The sequence below is a fragment of the Lupinus angustifolius genome, chromosome LG15 (assembly GCF_001865875.1).
Source record: "Lupinus angustifolius cultivar Tanjil chromosome LG15, LupAngTanjil_v1.0, whole genome shotgun sequence".
Classification (NCBI taxonomy): Eukaryota; Viridiplantae; Streptophyta; class Magnoliopsida; order Fabales; family Fabaceae; genus Lupinus; species Lupinus angustifolius.
In genome coordinates, this window is record NC_032023.1 from 19584489 (window position 1) to 19606762 (window position 22274).

Below are 22274 nucleotides of genomic sequence, written 5' to 3' on the forward strand. Positions count from 1 at the left end.
ATATATAATGAACATAATTTTACTAAAAATATTTAGATATTTATACATTTTGTCCCAAAAATAAACATATGAAGAGTTTTAGAAAGTTTGAGAAACCCTTTCACACATTTCCTTCATCCAACACCAGCAATTTTCTAAAGCCATCTTTTCCCTTCTAATCACATCAGAAGATTGTGCCACTTATTGTAGCAAAGTCATCAATTCATCATACACTTATTATTTTTGAATAGGGATCTTAGTTTGGAAAGGCTAGTGTCGTCAATAACAGAAAAATCATAATAAAAATAATCAGAACCCACAATTTTATCAATAAATTGTGGGGGCGATGGAACCAGAATATCTCATTCTCAATTCCATACTACTAAAATTACAATTAAAACACAAGAAAGAACAATCCTATAGGATTAGGTAATTAGCCAACGCTACCTTAAAAAATTCCCTGTTTAATAGATTTACCTTTTCTTGTTAAAACTTAAAGCTCCTTAAAAATGTCTTGGGAGAACTTCATCAGTTCCCCTGCCACTGGAATAAAAATCAAGGTTAACATACTTCAGTGTGTACTAAATATACAGTCGATCACTGTTCGATTCAAGTCCTTAAAAGATATAAACCTCATTCTAAAATCCAGGGACCATGAACAATTTCCAATGAAGTTTATTCAAATGAAGTTGCAAGAGATTTAATGACTACTGGATATCCTGCAGTCTCCGTTGTTCTTAATCTACACCCTTAATGAGCAAAAATATTGCTCAACACTATTATGCTACAACAAAATATAGTCTACTAGGTTATGTTTAATCATCCGATTCCCCAGCACCAGATTTATCTGTGTTTTCATTCAGTTCAGCATCATTCTTAGTTTCACCCATTTCTGCATCACCTCCCATCTTTTGTACTAGGCTTGAGTAGCTTTCATTTTCAGGTTTGGGCTCTATTATGAGATATTTGCTCTCATTGTCTGCTGAGTTATCAAGTTTCCGGTCCCCTTTTGCTATAGCAGCCTCTGCTTTATTGTCTGAATTGGATACTGTCATTTCCGCAGTAGTCTGATCTTGTGCGAGTGTAAGGAGACAGTTAATATCTTCACAAATGGTTCCTAGTGAAGGGATGTTCTTCACCAAATTTCCCTCTGCTTGTTCCCTTTCCAAAGATGTTCGAACTAAATCCAAGGGGTTTTCCTTCACTACCTTGCACATCTGCCAAAACAGAGGAAAGACTGTTGACACAAATCCTCTCTTTGTATTGAATGATATTGTGAAGTGATCAGCACATTAAGATAGCGTGATAAACAAAAACACTTTTACCTGATTGTAAAGTCGAACTAGTTCCATTTGATTTGGATCCTTATCACAAGCAGCACCCGAAATCTCTTCCAAAACTGCAAAAAATTGTAGCACTGCGAGTAAAACTTTGATCCCCTAAACTGGGTATGCAGATAGCAACAGTAGAAATTACGAAAACATTATTAAAAATGGAACAATGAGGGGGAAGTCGCATTACAATAACATAAATACTGACCACATTTATAAAATATCTGGTATTGCACTCACCAGTTCAGATTTTGCTTTAATGTTTGACAGCACATTCAATTTCTGTTGCCATGTGTAATATTCTAATTGTCTAGGTTACATGAAATAATTCCTCTATTATGTATGTAAATTAGGTAGTTCCTATTGTATGGCCGTAGAGATAAAGTATCTGATAATCTAATGTGCATCAATAGAATCATACCTATTGCTTCCACCAGAGGCAGTTGATCATTCATTTGGGTGTCAGGTCCCCCTAATTTATAATTTGGAAAACTTGTAGCTTTGGGCTCACTTTTATGTTCTTCATTTGCTTTTAGATCACCCTGCATACAAAGCTCATGGGGAAGAAATGACAGTCCGCAAGCAAGTCAATCAAACCATTTCAGATACGAAACCTATAGTAGCTGATGACCAACTATGAAAACCAAAGTAAACATGCAGTCACAGATGAAGTATAATAGTGAAAATTGATATATGCAATATCAAAAGAGGCTCTTGACAAATATTTGTACAGTCCACCAACAGTAGAGACCATGGTACCGAATCATAGCCTTCCATATACATGATTTAAAATGAGTATCTGGACATAGACACTAATTTAGTGTGTTGTCCTTTGTGCCTAGAGGTGGACTTGAAAGAGCTTCCTTAGGATTCTACCTCAATTCAAAGCAGTAAGTCTTCCTCTTACCAACTGTGAAGTACAGAGCTCCTTGGTCTTGGTTTAATTCTAAGGATCAAGAATTGAATTAGATCTTTTCGAACTAAAAATAAATTGTGGTGAGCTCTTTCACTTCCTAAAAAATGGAAAGAGAGGAGAATTCTTTCCCTTCCGGGAATTAGTAGATCTCCCTCTGATAATTAGGACACTAACAGTCACCACTCAAACCCCGATGCAAAGAAAGTAGTCAACCTTTTCAGCCAGAAAATATGTTCTTAAATACCTGAAAGTTGGGTATATATGCAGAAAGGTTGCGTGTCCTCTATTATTGCTTTCCAATATATATTTTTAGCTATCTTCAATGACAACTAAAAAGAAATTTCATTAACAGGTTTCTTCATCTCTCAAACTTCACTATAAGGCAAAATTCGAGCACTCTTTTTATTTTACTCTTTAGTAGTCCGTTTGACTGGCAGTACCTTACAAGGAAAGTTCTGATTAAAAGACAATACACCATTGATCAACTAATCAACCAAAATTGTAGACTCGAACCCTACGTTATGCATTACCTATAGAAGTAAATGAAGGACTAAAGATTTTATGCGCCAAGAAACATTAATACACTTACGAAGTACTCTTTCTGGTACTCAGCATTGAGCCCCTTTTCCAAGAGAAGAACCCTCTTCTTTATAAACTCAACCAGTCTTCTCTGCATGTCTCTAAAATGATATAATACCAAGGAATCTTGATATAACTGTGCTTGGTTCTTAGCATCAGCAGAACCTTGTGCACCATCAGCTGCTATGTCAGTCTCACAATTTTCCCTAGATTGGCTGGGAGGCCCTTCCACATTTGCTAAATTTGGACCATTTTGCGCACGAGAGCCAACGTGTCCTGGCACTGGTAAAGTTACAAGGGGAAGATTCAACTCTTTACAGATGACCTCCTGAATAGTCAGGTCCTTATCATCAACAATAGCTTGCCACCTTCCATACCCGTGCCTTTTTGGAAAAGAATTATGTAAACGAATATATCAACATGAATCCACGAAGGTTACAACTAACAAGCAACAAACTACCAATCATCAATTGCAGATCATAGCATTTTAATGAAGTACAAAGAAAAAACAACACACAAAAACACACAGTAGAAACGTAAAATATCAAGGCTACATTATATTGGTAATATCATGCAGTAAGAAGATGCTGCTTGTTAAATTGTTCAAGAAAATAAAATATATAATATTAAAAGGCATACTTCAACACAGCACCCAGTAAAACTCTGTCATGCTCATCCTTCCATATTTTTGCACCCTTCAAACCAGGATAGCGAAATAATATGTCATCTGAAAACAGTGCAATTCGAGGATTTTCTGATGCAAACTTGACCTGTCATTCCATATCCCAAGAGGAGGAAAACACACTCATCAGCAAGAGGAATATACACTGAAAGAACACATTACCATCCCCACCCCCGTGATATGAACAGAAAAAAGAAATGTGATTTTAAATTTTAATACAATGTCAGTGAAGTTTTTAACACTATTAGTCATCAACAAACAAGAACAAACCTCATTATTATAGAATTTAAGATTTTTCACTCCAAACCAAAAGCTTTTACCTTCTATATAAAAAATGGTGGCATCACATGGTTCACCGAGCATAACTTTTTATGTTTTCAGCAGACCAAAATAAAATTTATGAGCATGGAAGCACACATTATTTTTTTATAAAATATTTTCCAAAAACACTAAGAACAAAGGTGTTGAAGCATAACAGACAAATAAAGAATCACTAAATGCATTTCATAGCTGAGCAGACATCCAGAAGTTATCCCAAATTCTAATAGTAATAGTTTAGAGTTCGTTTGCGAGTTGGATTTTGGAGGGGGAGGGTGGAAGGCTTCAGGCAATGAAATAACTTGTGAGATGACTTCTCTTTCACTTCCTTCCCCTCCAAAACTCAACTTGCAAATAGACCCTTAAAGGAGGGGATCCTTAGGATAATTTTGAACTCAGCATGGAATGATACTAAATTGCATACATGATTCTTGTGTGGAGAAAATATCTAAAAATAGGAATACTTGGTCAAAGTACATCTAGTGGGAGAAAAAATAACCACTCCAACCGTTAATTCATTAAGTAGTTATTCATTAACCAATCTCTGATCATTGCAAACCAATTGGATGCTTAGTTGTTCTTAAACCTCCTTATACTGGGGTAAGGAAACAGGGAAGCAGAATGATAAAATATGCTAATGATAAACAGTTAAAATCCAGAAAATGAAACTGGAACTTACTTTGTCCTTTATCAAGAGCAGAATTGCAATCCTAACAAGAACATCTTGTATATGGAGACCTTCTTTGGGAACACCGTCTACAGGAAAGTTATAAACAGAAAGTAAATATTAGGAAAATGAATATATATACATATATAAAACTCAAGAAAGCAAAAATGCAAGAAATAATAGCAATAAGAATCTACCCACCTGCAAATGTGGAGGAATCAGTTATATCTTCAGCGATATGAGACAAGAAAAGGGTCCCATAACTGTAACAAAATATATCACGTTCACTCAGAATTACTTAAGTATGAACACAAGATAGGTAAAAAATTATTAAAAAATATTTCCAAACTATCATATATCATATGTTATAAATGAAATTTGTGTAGGTAGGCTTGAGTTTTTTAACCCTAAATTTACTTATAGCTTGCTCTTCATTCATTCATGTACTAGCAGATATCCAATAAAAAATATAAGCTCGTGCCTAAGATGCATACATACCACAAACATATAAATTACCAATTAGAATGTCATGGATTATTATGAACACTATAAATCACCGAAAAATAAAAGTAAAAGGCAAAAATGAAAGAACATTTTTTTTTTTAAAAAGGAACTGCTCATAGTTAAACGTGAAAGACAAAATACAAACTTTTTCGTACACAAAGTTCAAGCAATTCTTTACAATTATTAATGAGCCAAAACTTTTAGACGCGACAAATTGTGAAGAGAAAGAAGAAGAAAAAAAGAAAACAACAAAACATCCTAACATGCAAGTCAACCACATGTACAGACTAGTTACTAGTAAACAATTACACGCAGAAGTTAACACAATCTAATTAAGCCCATTAGGTCACAGATTCAAATCCTAGAAATAACCTCTTCACTAGTGAAGGTAAGGCTGCATACATCTACCCTCCTTATACCCTCGTGCACTGGCCCACCCTTCTTATTTTCCCCCTATTCTTACTCTTATATTCAATTTGTTACTATTTTTTATTTTTTTGCTGAGAATGCATGGCACATGTCATAAAAATTAACAGCCCCTTCCCCTCCCCTGCAGCTAAAACAAAACTAAGATAAACTTCCTCAGCTTCCAACATAAAACACATGTTAGCATTAATTCAAATAAAAAAACAAAATCCGATAAAAAAATCCTAAATATGGTAAAACATTACAGAAAACCAATATTAATACTCTTTGATTTCTTCATAAGTCTTCTTTTTCATGCGGGAGGTAAACTCCTTCCAATCAAAATCACCAACCCCAAACCTGTAATTGACAGGCAATGTGAGATAGACTATGATATGATCATGCAAAAGACATTCTTCACTACATAAAGATAAAATGAAAGAAAGTTACCTCATCAATATTTGCACAAATGCAGCTCTCTGATTTTGACTAAAGCCAAGTACCCTGAATGATCTTCCTTCACCTTCCATTAGAGGGAGCGGCTCTGAGCTATCTGCTGCTAATAGATTTGAAGTAATATAAACATCACAGTCAAGGCAAGATGAATGAAGTCCACCATAGAACTCAAAAAATGAGGTTATATTGAAGGTTTAGTCCAAACTCCAAAACATTTCTAGTTTTCACTTAGACCATATATGTTTTTATACAAACATTTTCATAATAGTCCTTACGGTCATTTTCCATTATAACATCATTAATTTAGTTCCTATTAGATATTTTACAAGACAAAAAATAAAAAACAACACCTACTGGACATAAGACCACCTACTGAGAAGAAAGGAGCGCCAACAGGACTTTTGGGATGCAGAAACACATAATGGAAGTTTTACAGAAAAGAACACCTAAAAGAGCACCTACTGGAAATATGAAGGTTTACTAGGTTAGCAAACGGCTGTGTTACAACAGTCTCCTAATAGAAGTTGATTGCGGGGAGCCAGGGACTATATTGGAAAAACATACAAATGTGAGGACTAATTTTGAAAAAACCTATATAGACTGAAATGAAAATAATTGAAAGCTGTAAGAGCCAAAACTTTAATTCAGTCTAAAAAATTAATATTTTATATATACCACGAGCTTTCTTTCTATAAGGCCTTCTAGCAGAAGTAGTTCCAGTTGAATTTGAATCACCATCAGTAAGCTCTGCTTCGTAATTGTCATCTTCACCATCAGTGCTAACATCTTCCAGACCAGCAAGGTCATCCTCCTCAACAGAAACCATCTGCAAAGTTGGAGAATAATCAATACCACCTTAACAAGAATGCACATTAAGAAAAACAAATACACAAAAGGAAGATTATAAAAAATTAGCTAATCAAATGGGTAACTATTAAATAATCCCCCACCAAAAAAAACACACATAAACAGAGTTCCCAGTACCAGAATCCCAGATGTACTCTCTGACTATATAAGTCATTAGCATGTCATTTATTGAAAGGATAGAAAGAAGGAACAAGTTCCATAAGACCACACTAGGATAAAAAGCAACATTAGAGAGCAAACATAATATGTATTGGCACTATTGATTGTAATTTTACAAACTTACTAATAACAACAGGTAATAATAATCTTTTCTTCACAAATTTAATAAAAGAAGATGGCATAAAACCACAATCACATACCATCTTGCGACTTCGCTTCCCTTTGCCCAAGGAACTAAACTCCTCAACCTTATGCTCTTGATACTTGTCTTTTAACAACTCCTCCCAGTAATTTGTTCTTTCTGAACTGTCCAGAGACTCCATTACTCTTTCTTGTGCTGACTCCTCTGCTGCAGCCTGGGCTTCATCAACATACTCAAAATTTGCAACCTGGAACGCTTAATCCATTCGGTCAATCAAAGCATGGAACCCAATCAGAAACCCAAAAGAGAGTGATTAAATAGATTCAGTGCAGTTATTTCTCGCGATAAAGATAGAATAGATATTGCTAAACATAATGGAGAAAAGGTAATGACAGCAGAGTGCTACATAAACAAGAACTTCAAGCACTTTTCCAATCACAGCTTGTTCTTGGATGCTGATGTGAGAAGCAGTTCATTCAAGAACATTGTTTTTTGAGAAACCAGTAGGAAGGATTTTATTTGTTGATTATTTACTACGCATTGAGGTAAAATATCCATCTATTCGTGAGTAAGTATATCAGAGTTGTTGGAAAAGGCTCTCATGATAGAAGCTAAGGGAATGTGTCCACTTATGGTAACAGGCAGAAAGCTTACAATTCCCAACAGTAATTATGCTGATGATCCTCATCTTTATAGGTCATTTGTTGGTGTACTGCAGTAAGCAACAATTACTAGACCTGAAATCTGCTACAGTGCTAACATGTCAATTCCTGGCCCAACCCCTTGACGAGCATCAGAAGGTTGTAAAGCATGCTCTTAGATATCTAAAAGGTAACTTAATTCATGGCCTATGTCAGCCTGCTGAGTTGATTTGATTTCTTACCCTGGAAGCTTTGTATAAGCTGATAGGGCATCAGATCCAGATGACTACAGGTCAGGCTCATGTTCACGTGTATTTTCGGGGCCTAGTCTAGTTTCTTGGTAGTCTAATAAACAGACTCTAATTCAAAGATCCGAGCTGAGGCTGAGCACAACCAACAGAAGCAACAAGTTTGTGAACTGATTTGGATTGTCTCTTCTCAAAGAGCTTGGTTTATCAATTCCACCACCTGTTCACTGTAATAAGCTGAGCAGAATGACGGTCTTGCATAATCATGTTCTACACTCAAGTACCTAGCATAAAAAGCACTTGTCGAGTTCCATAAAATCCACTGTAAAACTTACATGCATGAGTTCATTTTTGCTGTTACACATGTTAATACCATTTGTTTAAGTTTTCCAAATGCAACTATCAATTTAGCAAGCCCAAGTATAGCTCTAGCAAATAGGAATCTTGTTTCAGAATAATTGAATATAACTAAAATAAAAGAAAGCAAAAGATAGAAACTATCACTAAATATTCATGATTGTTTTAATTGCAAGCAAGTTCTTTTGCTGAAAATGGTATTTTAAAAAGAACAGCAAGATGTAAACTATAGCATCAGGATAATGAATGCACTTCTGGATGAGAACAAAGAAATAGAGAACAAATTGCATTGATGGTAATGAATGCACTTCTGGATAATGAATGCACTTCTAGAAACCCACATAATAATTACATTGATGGTAGCAAATTACAAAGGCAAGTCTAGACATGCACAGTAAAGTTAAATAATCCCAGTGGTTTGCCATAGTAATGCTTTCACAACAAAACAAATTAACCCAAAAAGTAAGAGTGGCAGTAGAACTTCTTATGAAGGGACAGTCCAACCAAGTTGTATTTCGTACACCCATTTCTATTTTGTCTAAATATCTTCTGAGGTAAAGTGATAATGATAAAGTAGAAATCAAGGATACCTCAATTCACCATGAACCTAAGTGGGAAAAATCAAGGTATAGAATAAAGATTAAGACACAAAAATGTATATGCATGATCATATGAAATGGTCAACCTTGAAAGCCTTCAGAAATCCATCTTCATCTTCATCTTCCAAAGTAGCCTCTTCATTTCCAACTTGGTCACGATTCAACAATCTATTATGGAGAAATATACATGAAATAAAACTCTCAAGCATATTCTAATTCCATGCTAGTGGAGAAATGCTTGATTACCTATCGATAGCAGCAGCATCATAATGGATTTGGCGGGATTTGCCTGCTTCATCATTCTCATCCACAAATAACTCCTTTGAGCCATACCTTATGATGTCATCTAACTCTTCCTAAGCAAAATCAATAATCAAAAGTTACCATCAGATCTTTAACAATACTATTTTCAATTAGATAAGGTTCACATGTTGAATTCGTTTTTCAATACTTAACACTCTTAACCAACATATGACTTCAATATTTTCGAAAATTCAAACTCTTCATAAACATGACATATGGGGATCAACAAGTCCCACATCAATGGGTTATGAGAAAACCTAAGGACATGTCAGCTTCAGGTACTGAAGTCCAAAATGCTATGGCAATTTGTACAAACCAGCATCTCAAATGATAGCCCATATTGAAGAAGAGTAGAAGACAAGACTCACTCTCATATGTTTTAGACTTGGACGGGCCCGTACATAAATATTATCAAGACTTGATCGGTATACACAATAATTACACAATCAGGAATTTTCAAAAGTGAAGGTGGGATGGAAATTTGACCTTTAAGGACACAGTAAAACAATCATAAAATAAACAAGGCATTGAACAGTGACAACAAATGAGCCTGGATTATTTGGAAAACAAAGATATTTCTAATACTCCAGATTCCAATGCTATACTACCAGTCGACATCTATTTCCCATGTGGTTACTGCACCCCAGACACATCAGTACTTTTAAAAACAAAAGCAAAAAAAAAAAAAAAAGATGGTAGAACCTACACAGTTTGAATTAACCTAGCCCAACCAATGAGACCGGTAGCTACTGCCATCAGCTTTCACAACACAAACCTTTTTTTAAATGTAATTGCTTACCTGATTGATATTTTGAGCCTTTAGCCTCCCTACAACTAGGTGCTCTAACACCATTTTCTTTTTTGTCAACTCCATCATCCTTTCTTCTATGGTTCCCCGTGTTATAAGCCTATAAATCAACACCTACAGTGCCAGGACTAGTATGAATTAAGGCAGTAATAATAAACTACATAACAATGAAAAACTCAAACCTTGTTAGTTTGCCCAAGTCGATGAGCTCTAGCCATAGCTTGTAAATCAGCATGAGGATTCCAATCACTATAGAAAGATAATTTGATCAGTGGATGATTATGAAAAATTGGTTCAGAAATAGAGACTAGCAAATAACTCTAAGCTTTACTAAAAAGTCCCAACTGAGGCTGGCCCACTGGACTCCTTGAAGCCATCCTATAATTTGAGTTGGTTACCAAACAACCACTCAGATAAAATGGAACAACGACAATGAATGATCAGACACCAAGAAACTACTACCTTGCAGTTAATTTCATTTATTTTGCAAGAATAAAATGTGGTAGGGATATATTTTAACACAAAAGGAAAAACCTATCAGACAGCAAAAAAAATTCACGACCAATTTTATTAACATCTTTTTCATCAGACTAATCTTATAGAGAGAGAAAACAATTAAGGAATTAAAAGGTCCACCTATCATATATAATGACCGTGTCAGCAGTTGCGAGGTTTATCCCCAAACCCCCAGCTCTGGTAGACAAAAGAAAGCAGAATCTTGATGAGTTCTTGGCATTAAAACGATCTATCCGTATTTGTCTTTCGGCCCCAGCAACTTTGCCGTCTATTCTTTCGTACTGCCAATTCTAGCATATATAAAAACAACAAAAATAAACAAACTGAATATCATACTACAAAAATCAACTTAGAAAACAATTAGGTTAATAACATATAATAACTACATATCTATACCTTGTAAGAACAGTAATCTTCAAGTAAGTCCAGCATGTGCTGAAATTGAGAATATATGAGGACTCTATGTCCTTGCTCTTTAAGCTTCACCATCAACTTGTCCAGCAATTGCAACTTCCCAGATGCTTCTAGCAGCTGTCTGTCAAATAGAAATGAAATAGAAAAATAGACTAAATCAGTAACATAGTTAATTGATCAATTGAAACAAAGATACTAAAACAATGCCTAAATTCAACATGGCAACCAAATATTTTATTTTAGTTACGTTTACAAAAGCTAACAATTTTCAATAGAAAATAAAAACAGAAACAAAATTTAGCACTTTTCGGGCGTATAATAATAAGAGTGTGACCTGCAACTCACTGTTAGTGATAGGTATGTACTATTAGTTACTAACAGACTCTGTTAAACTATCTGACATTAAACATCATCTTAACAGTGTTATCAGTTCAGATCAACTATTCAGTCTTTTCTGTGTCAGATTTTCTTGATTCTCTTTCAACTTTCTTCTACATATTCTTTAATTTTCCTTAAGGAAGGAAACTAGTATTTCTAATAGACAACCTCAATGTCACGCTTAGAAAATTGGCAGATGGCTTACTTGAATGATTCTTTCGCATCATCAATATCTGGTTCAACTCCTTCTAACATGTAAGGATGGCAACAGAGCTTACGCAGTTCCATGACAACATTAATAAGAGAAATCTGATTCAAAAAATATAAAAATCCAATGATGTGAATACTGCTATGAATTTCTTCTCTCTTTGCTTGCAAAGCTAAGAATAAGAATAAACTAAAAGGTCAGTTAATTACAGAGTGAATCTTACCTGAGCACCACCGCGGCGAGTTAATATCTCATAATTGCGGGTCAAAATTGCCTTATAATATTCTTTCTGTTTGCTGCTCAATTCAACACGTAAAATAAGTTCCTTTTTAGGTGGTAGTTCTTTCATGACATCTTTCTTCACTCCTGCAAGGACATTAAAAATTTGAATCCACGACTCAGCAATAAACGTTCTTATAAACAAATAACAAACTACTTAATTTACTATAAGAACCACTGAATAACCAGAGACCCATTGAAAATTCTGTTAAAGTCAAAATTACAACCACCGAGTTAAATTATCTGAATCTGCAGTACCCCCTCCACCCGGTGCACTTCAACTCAGTGGCCTAGCATTGAGCCGAACAATATTATGGCCTCAGCAATTAAACATCATGTTCTTTCTACAAGAAAGCACGAGAATAAAAAAGTTCTATGGTCCAGTTCCAAAATGGATCATTCTAAGTTATAACAACTGTTGATCACTCTTTCTCTGATTGAGATAAAGACATACTTCTATATGCATAACAAGAGCCATGACTTCTAGGATCCTACCACTTCCCCCCAAAGTGATTGCAGTCTTTGTAGAGACTAAAACTTCTACGAGAACAAGATTTAGACAGATTGAGAAGGGGGCATCAAAATTTTAAAATATGGCATCAATCTTCAAAAAGGAGCACCTCATAGCATGATATAGATTGAGAAGCTTAATATGAGATATGCTCTTGAATTGAATGTTAAAAAAGTGTCCCGGATATAATATTTTGAGAAAGACTTTTTTCTAAATACTTAATGATATGGTAAATTTGACAAATTAAGTATCATAAAATCTGAGTATTACCAGCAGCAGCAGGGTAACAAGTTCAAACAAGAAATAGATAGACAACAAAGAACTTGCATGGGAAATAGCATAAATCAATAGCTCCAGTGCTATAACACAAATACTGAGAGCTAATAGCAATCTAGACAGGCAAATGACATGATATTGTGCCACTTATTCAGGATTAAGATGTATACTTCGCAGCAGATGTGGGGCCAACATTTTATGAAGCCTTGAAATTTGTTCCTCTTGATTGATATCCTTAAACTCTTCCTGAAACTCCTCTAAACTTCCAAACTATCACCAATAAAAAAGGAAGTACATAAGAAAATCTTAACCTCCATGAGCAAATTCAATAACTTCAAATCATAAATTTACTTCTAATACAGTCCTCATACTAACCTTCCCGGCATCAAGGAAATGCATAAGCATAAAAAGTTCATCCAGGTTGTTCTGAAATGCATCAAACAATGTGCCATCAGTACCTTCCATCTTCAAATAGATAAATTCAACATATGCACATGGGCTAAAGTGTATTGGACAAGTTGCCTTAAGAAAATTTCAGTTGAAAACTCAACAAAAAAATCCAAGTCTCCTTTTAAGATTAGTTTGTTTCTAATCAGAATCAAAAGAGAAATTAAATGATACAAAGAATAATAGCTTAATACAATTTTGATATAAATACTGAAACAGAAGGACCAAAACCTATACACCTTCACGAAGGAGTAGGGAACAGAGAATATGGCTGCACAGAGATACTGTACATCATACATACATATAATTTTTATTTAAAAATGCAAAATCAAAAAAAGTTCTGTAGGCACCCATATATTAACAATTTAGACACAAAGATAGACAACTTCATGGAAATAACACTAAATAATAGTCAAATCACAACTAATATGTAAATAAACTCTGATTCAAAATACATGATAGGTGTATGTACGCATCTAGTCCTGGGTGTAAGTGGTATTAAGTGCCCCACATCGGTTGAATAGACAAGTAAAGAACCATGTATAAGACTTGGGCAGCTCCTCCCTCTCAGATCTAGCATTTTGGGTGGAGTTAGGCCCCAGGTGATTCTAATATCCTCTAACAATGCAAACTTCAAAACAGACTTAACTTCAACTATAAATCTTCCCCTTGGTGTATGCATGCATATACTTGGAGTTAATTTCATTAGATCGTTGAAGCATAAAAGTTTAAGAGAAATAATGACACAGTAAATAAACTGTAAATGTGTCCTGTATTTGAGGTCACATTTATTGTGGTATTATTTAAAGTAAAATCATAATGAAAAATAATTTCATCAATGCTACACCTTCACCAGTAGTGACATACTGACAATTTAATTGAGACAGGAAGAAAAAAACATCTAATCTTATAGTTTTTTATATTGTACTAAGTTTTTGAAACCACAAACCCAAATCTTATCTCTCCCTCGTTTCAGCCGTGGTATGAAGAAGTCTCCAGTCACAGCCCTACAATTCATGTCAGAAGCCTTCCGCAAGATTAAAATTCCCAGTCACAACACTCCAGGAAGAAGACTCCAGTTGCAGCATTCTGTTCTAGTTGCAAAAGTCTGTTGTTGTCTCGGATCTTAATTTTACTGGGTTCCGGGGTGACTGTTAACTGGTGTTTGAGCCAAATTCTTGCTGAATATGGGCAGTTATATCCATCTATTGGCATTGGTATATCATGAGTTCCTAAAGATCCTATGTTCTAGAGTATGATCCTACAACGATATTTACCCAAAACAAGTTTTCACTGGGATCGGGTTGGTCCAGCCTACGTAGAAAGTGGTAAAAATTTATGTGCTGAATCACGATTTTGACAATAAATGCACATGGAGAGCTGCACCTCTACATAAATTTACCCTTTGCCAGTTACATGCACATTTTATTAATAAGATAATGACAACATCCAGTGTGTGATGCTTACTACATTACAGCTATTCGCAGGCACAGACTAGCACACACATGTTGGATAGACACCTGCCTTGTTAAGGCAACAAAAATATCACATAGAATGTACCTTGTATAGTAAGCATAACAACATTTCATGATGCATATATTAAAAAATAAGCAATGCTCAAAAAATATATGAACCAAGTTTAGAAAATGGAACTGTAGTACTGGTCAGTGTTGCCCATGGCAGATGGCGGCCCATGGCGGCTGCCAAAATTCAGCCGTGAAGGCGTTGCAGACGGCGTTGCGAGCAAATGGCGGACGTCATCATGGCGGTTGAAAAAAATAAATAAAAAATATAACATAGGAAAAAAATAAATAAATACAATAACACATAAATGTCAAAAGTCTAACTGTCCTCTCCAGTAATGGAGAGGGGTCTCACACATGAGATTCACTACTCCATTTATGCATAGCCGGTATACATTTCCCACTTTTTTCTTGAATTTCTTATTTCCAATATTGAAAATAATAACTATTATAATAATCAGTAACAACTAAAACACTATAATAATAATTATTATTATTAGTTATAATAGTAATCTTAATATAAATTAATTTATATTTATTAATAATTAAACGAGGATTGTTAAAGAGTATGTACAAATATAATTAGTGAGTCATTGTGATAGTATTTTACAAAAAAAAAAATCTTTTTAACAAAATAATTTATAATTTAAAAAATCTTTGAAATAATAATCTCAGTGGAGCAGTGGAGGCAGAGGAAGTAGAGGAGGAAGTTTTGAGAGAGGGAGGGTTTTAATTTTTAAAAATAGAAAGGCTAGGGTTTGTTTTTAAAAACATGGAATGGGCCCAAAAAACATATTTGGGCCCAACTTTAAAAAAAAATCTGGCCAGAAACATAAATGTCCGCCTTGGCGGCTTTTTTTGACAAAAGGCGGACACGGCCATATGGCGAATTTTTTCAAATGGCTAATGGCGGTAGCCCAAAAACCGCCGCCGCCATTGGGCAACACTGGTACTAGTAAGGAGTCAACACAATCATGCAGGAAACCAGCCATGGCAGCATAATTTATAGTAAACCTGAAGAGGAGTCCCAGTCAAGAGCACACGATGTCTGGTAGAGTACTGCTTCAATGAAGAAAATAATTTTGAGTCCTTGTTTTTGAGACGGTGACCTTCATCAACTATCTGAATACATGATACAAATGACAGGCTGTGAGCGTTTAGCAAGAACAAGAATAGAAGTAATAGAACACAACTGGCAAATTCATATTTTTTTTGTTCTGGTACTACAAAGGAAAGTAGAATGCTACCATGCAATCCCAATTTATAGGTTTCAATGATGTTGTGTCCAAGTTGATCATCTCATATGATGTCAAAAGGACATCAAACTTAATCCTGTCTTGCTTGCTTTCACTAAAAAATTGACTAGATTTCTTTCTCTTGATATTCTGTTTTTTTGGAAAGTAAAATTCATGCTCTCGTATAACAGCACGAGCTTGGGCAGATCCAACATACATAATCTGCAGAAACAAACATACAATTAAAAAAGTAACAACATAAATAACAATGTTACTGAGAAATTGCCATATACATACAACATTCATTTGAGGTGCCCATGTTGCAAATTCACGTTCCCAGTTTCTCAATGTCGAAAGTGGAGCAACCACCAGATGTGGAGAAATGCCCTCTTCAGAAAGGGCTGCTAAGAAAGCAATACTTTGTATGGTTTTCCCTGCAGGTGAAAAACTCAGCCAATAAAGTGCAATAACAAACTTTTGCTAAAAACTTCAAATTAAGGGCAGGGTATGAGAAGAAAAAATTCGTAAAAGGAGGGTATATCCCTAGTGGGTTGGTTTAGCTAATAAGGACCAAAGACCATTGCTTGAAAGACTTGTATGTCTTCCACTATAAGCTCTCATATAGGCTTGTAAAATGCCCTTGTCTTGGAATGGTATATCCTCCCACTACCCTGAATTTTTTAATTACCAATTTACCCCCAGAAAGAGGGAATAAATATATAGAGAATAAGACAGAGAACAGAGACTAATTACCCAGTCCCATTTCATCAGCAAGTATAACATGAGTTTGCTTGGACCAAGAGAACCGCAAGAAGTTCAAGCCTTCAAGCTGATATGGATGCAGCATACCTTCATTAAGGTGAAAATGAAATCAGGTGACCTAGGTCGTCTGGATCTAGACCAAAGAAAGTAAACATAAAACATAGTATTTCAAGAAGAACATCAGTAGAAAAAACATACCGCCTGAAAGAAAATCAGGGTTATGTTCATACTGTTGAAATTCTTTCTGATGTTTCTTCAACTCAGCATCAAACTTGTCACTGCTTTTTTGATTAGAGGGAGTAAGTTTGCTGGATTTAGAGCGTAATGTATTAAATCGTTCTATTTCTGGCTGAAATGCAGAAATATCTGACTCATACTCCCAATAGCATTCATCATACGGAAGCTCTTTCCACTTCACAAGATATTCCTTCTCATCATCGTCACCCCTAGACCACTTAAACGAGTTACTCAATGAAAACATGTATTTGTCGACATTTAGTGAAACAAAAGTAACAGAGAATAATTGAGTAAACTGGACTGCACATCGAAGTGTCACTTATGGTTCTATGAGTCTATGAAAAACAATTGATGGTATCATTAGCTTTTTTTCTTTTTTCATTGCATGGATGAAGAAGAAAAACTCAAGAAGAAATTGAAAATATCCTCCAAAAGATATACCAGTATAATATTCTTCCTAATCATCATGAATCCAAGATACTATTTTACACTTATAGACAAGCACAGAATCAAATATGATTCCTCACAATATAAGATGGGAAGACTAAGAGCTATTAAAAATTGTCAGTGAAAAATTGTTAGTGAATCGCATAGAGAATAGTTTTCTGAATAACTAATGTGGCTATTAAGGTTTAGTTAGTTAGATTAAGTTTCAGTTGGTTAGCTAGAATGTTAAGTAGACAGCTCTCATCACTTGTAGGATTCAAGATGATAGTTTTCCTCTCTCTGACTCTCTCTCACACACACACTTTTCAGATTCTAATAAAAAATTGTCTGGCCAAAAATAACAACCACAAACAGTGAAATGATAAAAAATTATTACCCACAAATAAAATAAGATAGTGACATTTAGTATACACGCTGACTTCCTACTTAAACAGTTAGACAGCCTAAATTGAAGAATGATAGTTTGGACCTGACCTAAGATAGCACACCAACACTACCAGAATTCTGGTTAAACACCTAAACCTGCTAAATAGCTCAAATTCTGGAATAAATGCATCAAAACTATCCAAATTTGGAATTGATCCAGACATTAGGAACAGGGTCATCACATGTTATTTTGCACATGGGGAAGTGGAAAATAACGTTTCACAAAGTTGAACCTGCAAGCAAGTACTCGATCAACTGTAGTCCATTCAGGTCGAATGGCAAGAAAATCTTCCTCAGAACTATTGACCAACGCCATTTGACGATTGAAGTTGTTCAGTTTGGTCTTTAAGCGAGGATGAGTCTTGAAAGCTTTCTGAAAATCTTTCTCCAACACCCTAAAGGAAAAATATGTGTAGCCCGTTAAGTGGTAACAAAAAATGATGAGAAAGATTTAGAGAAAGGAAAATCCTAGAAAGCAGGCTTCAAAAGCAAAAATCTTAAAATAAATAGTATTAATAATAATACCGAAAACTAAAAACTGAGAATGATAAAAAATAAACAGAGTAGAAGTGATGAAAGTAGGCTAATATAGAAATATATAATCAGCATTGCAGAAGATTTACTAGACACAATATGAAGCTGGGACATAATAAGAATGAGTTCCCACAAATTTACCAACTGCAATGCAAATATGATAGTCCCTTCCACTTAACAAGGTATTGTTTGACAAAAATTTGCTTTGACCCCGATACTGTGGCATCATTATCAGCAGCTACAGTAGGGCGCATCTCACAGTCTAATATCTTATCGATATCATTAAGTGGGCTAACCTGCAAAGAAGACACCAAAAAAATGTAGCATAGGCTATCACTCAAGCAGAAATCTACTTTAAGTATTGCTGGTAAAAAAATAAAGATATATAAACACTTACACATTCAGGGCACCTCCAACTGTCCGGAACGGGACCTTTAAGTGGTGGAAGTAAACACCTAGGATGGTAAACATAATTGCACGTTTCACAGCTAAGAAGATTTCCACTTTCTCCACAAGCTTGACACAAATTCTCTTTCTATGAAGAAGAGAATGAAACATTAAAACAGGAATGGGGAGAAAGTTATTCCAAAACATTTAGTAGTGTAAACAACGATACCGCCTATATTAATGGAGAAAGATACATATCATTCATGAATGGATAAAATGGCAAGTAGCTTCAACTTTATTATTAATTAGAATGATAATATTCCTAATGTGTATATAACAAGAAAACCTCCATCTTTTACCTTCAGATAAAGGAGGATATTTTGTTAGAGAAAAGAAAAGGAGAGCTACAAGAGCAGAGGATTAAAAAAACAGATCAAGTTAGCTAGGCTTGCCAATTTCTTCTAACAGCCAACAATGGACATCCTCTTTATTCTTAAATAGCCAATAACAGAGCATCACAAATAAGTTAAGAAGACCACTTCATGTTATTTCTAATAAAGGAGAAAATCCATATTGCTAAACAGGCTTATCCAATATGGCACTGGGGGAGAAGCTAGATGGGATCAGCACTTCTTGTTGGTTAAGATTATGTTCCTTCAAAAGCCTCTAGCACCTTAGGCACGCCTGTTCAGGTGAGTCATACCTTGTGCATTATTGATAACTGTTAAAAGGCCAAAAAAACCCAGCCATGTAACCTGATAACCATGATGTTCGAGGGGGTAAATAGTTATAATGTTAAAAAATAGCCAGTGGTCAATTTCTTAGACTCTTAGAAGCAAGCAGTTTCAGGTTTTGCAAATTGAATAACAACAACAACAACGAAGTCCTCTTTCCCCATTTGGTAAGCTGGGCTTCATGAAATGAAAGGCGCAACTGTGTTCTATAAAAAACTAACCCATCAAAAAGGCCATTTAAGTCTTATTTATTTTACACATGTTAAAATTTACCATCTCCACACATCCTATGATATTAGAAGCTTGTTGTATCTCCATATCTATGTCGTATCGTACCAGTATCATATTTAGTCTTCATACTTCATAGCTTAAGGGTGTCTTTGCCTTTACTACCTTAGCTATAGCTATATTAAACTCTTGTATGAGTTGCATCAGCACATTTAAGGACAAATCAATAGCAAGACAAAGAAATGTCCACATCTTTAATATTTATCAAGGACAACTCAGATTTGAATGGAAAGTGGAAACTCCAATACATGGAAGAACACAAACAAATATATTGGTTTCCTGGACCAAATCAACATATTAACGATCTGTCTGCCCTGAGGCACTGAGCAGTACACTAAACACTATAATACCTAAAGAGTAAACAAGATTCGATTAAAATAAGTACAAATTCAAATAAATCAATATTATATCCAAAGAAATTCATCAAAGCAATAAACAATTTAACATACTGCATCACTTCGAACTATCCTCTCAAACTTCTCCTGAGTTGTCCCAGGTTTTCTAGGCAAAAGATCATCATCATCTGAGTCATCTATATTATAAATTGGCTTGCGATCAGATCTTACACGAAGCCTCTCAACCAAGCTACTCATGTTCTGCCAAAAAGATAAAAATCCTAATATGAGCAAGAAGAATAAAAAATTAATTCTATCAACAAAATCCTTAAGAGTAACCAACTTCCATAATGAACCAAGAATCATCCAAGGAAGAAAGAATCATGGTGACTAGGTTAACATTTTTGCATATGAAATAAATGTAAAACCTGATACAAAGGAAAAAAACCTATTACCATTTAGTATAACTTCTCACCAAAAGAAAGCTTTAACAACAAAAAACATACAAAGCTGTTGCTTTGCTTCGCTTCAAATATTCACAAGAAATGCATATGATTGTGAATGCCTTAGATGCATCTTATGTGTAACAGAGATGTTGATGATAAATTTTAAAAGAAATGGCACAAAGATCATAGAATAAAAATTTTGAATTATGGAACATACGATAAGGGGGTTTAATGTTATTTCCAACCTTAGAATGGTCCGATCAGAATCATGGCCAAAGGATTCACATTAATAAGTTGTTTAGAATTAGTTCAATCTAGTGAACACCTAGATCCCTAATTTTTGTTTCATAGTGTCCCTTTGAGATAAACTAACAACAGATATACATACAAGGTGCATAAGTAATACAAAACTCTAAAACCATCCAAGAGAAGGACAGGAATTTGGGTTGCTTTTCATTGTTGAAAGATAAACTCAAGCGCAAACCATATAGTTAAAACATATTCTTAAGTAAAAACCCTTTCGTTGTCTGCCAGCTTCCATAATATCCTCAAATAGAATTCATTTGCTCTTAGTAATGTGACTGAAAACATTGTATGGATAGAGAGGAATGAAGAAGAGAGAGAAGAGAGAAACTAAAGAAGAGAGAGAAGAGAGAAACTAAAGAAGAGAGAGAATAGAGAAACTAAAAGAGAGAGAGACGAGAGAAACTGAAACTATAATTGTATTGATTTGATATTTTCTGATTACTACTGAATGCAGAAGCTAGGCTTCTATTTATAGAATATGTTACAGCAGAGGCAGTTACATTGGATTGGCAGTCACATAATTGTAACTGCCACTAGTCTAGAAGCTTCTAACTGTGATTAATTGGACAGCTAGGCATATTACTAACAAAGCTTATACACATAAGCTTAACAACTAATACAACAACAGCTTATTCTAATATACGAGGTACTTCAAGTCACAGGTCAATGTATGTATAGTAAGGATTATTGACAAATTCTCATAACACGATAACTGAATTCTTCAATTTGCAAAAGGAAATACAACGAGTGAAACAATCAAATCAACCACAAAAAATGAACTCGGGCTTAAGCAACTGCATATAAATGTAAATGTAAATGCAAATGGAAACGAGATAAATCTATTTATAAATGCTTCAATTAGGCTTATAAGTGCGTTACCACAAAAGAACAGTAAAATCATACTAATAGAAGTTTTAAACTACGGAAAGAACACTTCCTAATTACGAAAAGAAAGCAGAAACCCTAGAAAAGCTGAAAATTCATTCACCGTTTTCAAAAACGGTTACAAGAAAAATCTGTTGTGAGTAAAGGCTAAATCAGCGAGTTTATGAGGTTATCAGTGATGGAAGTGAAGTGTTGTGAGAAAATTCAGAGTGGGAAGCACCGTGGAATGCGAGATTTTCTGGCGATCTGAGAAAGTGAGTTTGGGAATTTCGCGGGAACGCAAGCTTTGAGATAGAAAAATAAGAATATGAATAATTGAAAATGGAAAATAAAATAATATATATATATATATATATATATATAAAGAGGCGGTGAAGGAGACTCACCAGGACCGAACAATGACCACAGATTAAACAGCCACGCCCAAAGCTGTTTATATCGAAATTTGGAAAAACAACTACACACAATGAAATCTTATGCCACCCTAATTATGTCGATATATAAGTACATTATGTAGATATTTAATAGATAGGTTTTCGAAAGAGGTAACATTTATGTAAAATAAGTTATGTATCTATTCATTTATATTATTTTTATTAACTTAAAAAAATTAATTATGATTAAATATAAATAATATAGTAATGCGGTAATAAAAAATGCTCTTTTTATATGATAATATTGATAATCATTAACTCTTAAAAAAATGTAATATCTATTTATTATTAATGTAAATATTTAT

General features: G+C 34.6%; 1 protein-coding gene across 6 annotated transcripts; it reads right to left on the minus strand.

Annotated features, from left to right (window-relative positions):
* Positions 529-22008, minus strand: LOC109328069 (CHD3-type chromatin-remodeling factor PICKLE-like). Of its 6 annotated transcripts, XM_019561322.1 has the most exons (32): positions 21922-21939; positions 21756-21819; positions 20013-20179; positions 18552-18689; positions 18296-18450; positions 17854-18015; positions 16709-16956; positions 16502-16597; positions 16046-16182; positions 15761-15970; positions 15528-15635; positions 12919-12969; positions 12714-12813; positions 11701-11843; positions 11475-11578; positions 10874-11012; positions 10598-10767; positions 10144-10210; positions 9953-10075; positions 9097-9206; positions 8937-9018; positions 7064-7252; positions 6513-6663; positions 5832-5940; positions 5667-5741; positions 4674-4735; positions 4485-4561; positions 3445-3575; positions 2816-3188; positions 1732-1852; positions 1305-1378; positions 529-1196 (listed from the first exon to the last, which is right to left on the minus strand). In XM_019561322.1, exons 3-32 carry the CDS (start codon positions 20154-20156, stop codon positions 795-797), a joined length of 4251 nt encoding a protein of 1416 aa, XP_019416867.1. In that variant the 5' UTR covers positions 20157-20179; positions 21756-21819; positions 21922-21939; the 3' UTR covers positions 529-794. The 6 variants fall into 6 exon arrangements, with proteins under 6 accessions (XP_019416867.1, XP_019416868.1, XP_019416870.1 ...); XM_019561323.1 differs by lacking the exon at positions 21756-21819 and having other exon boundaries at positions 21922-22008; XM_019561325.1 differs by lacking the exon at positions 21756-21819 and having other exon boundaries at positions 20013-20159; positions 21922-21938.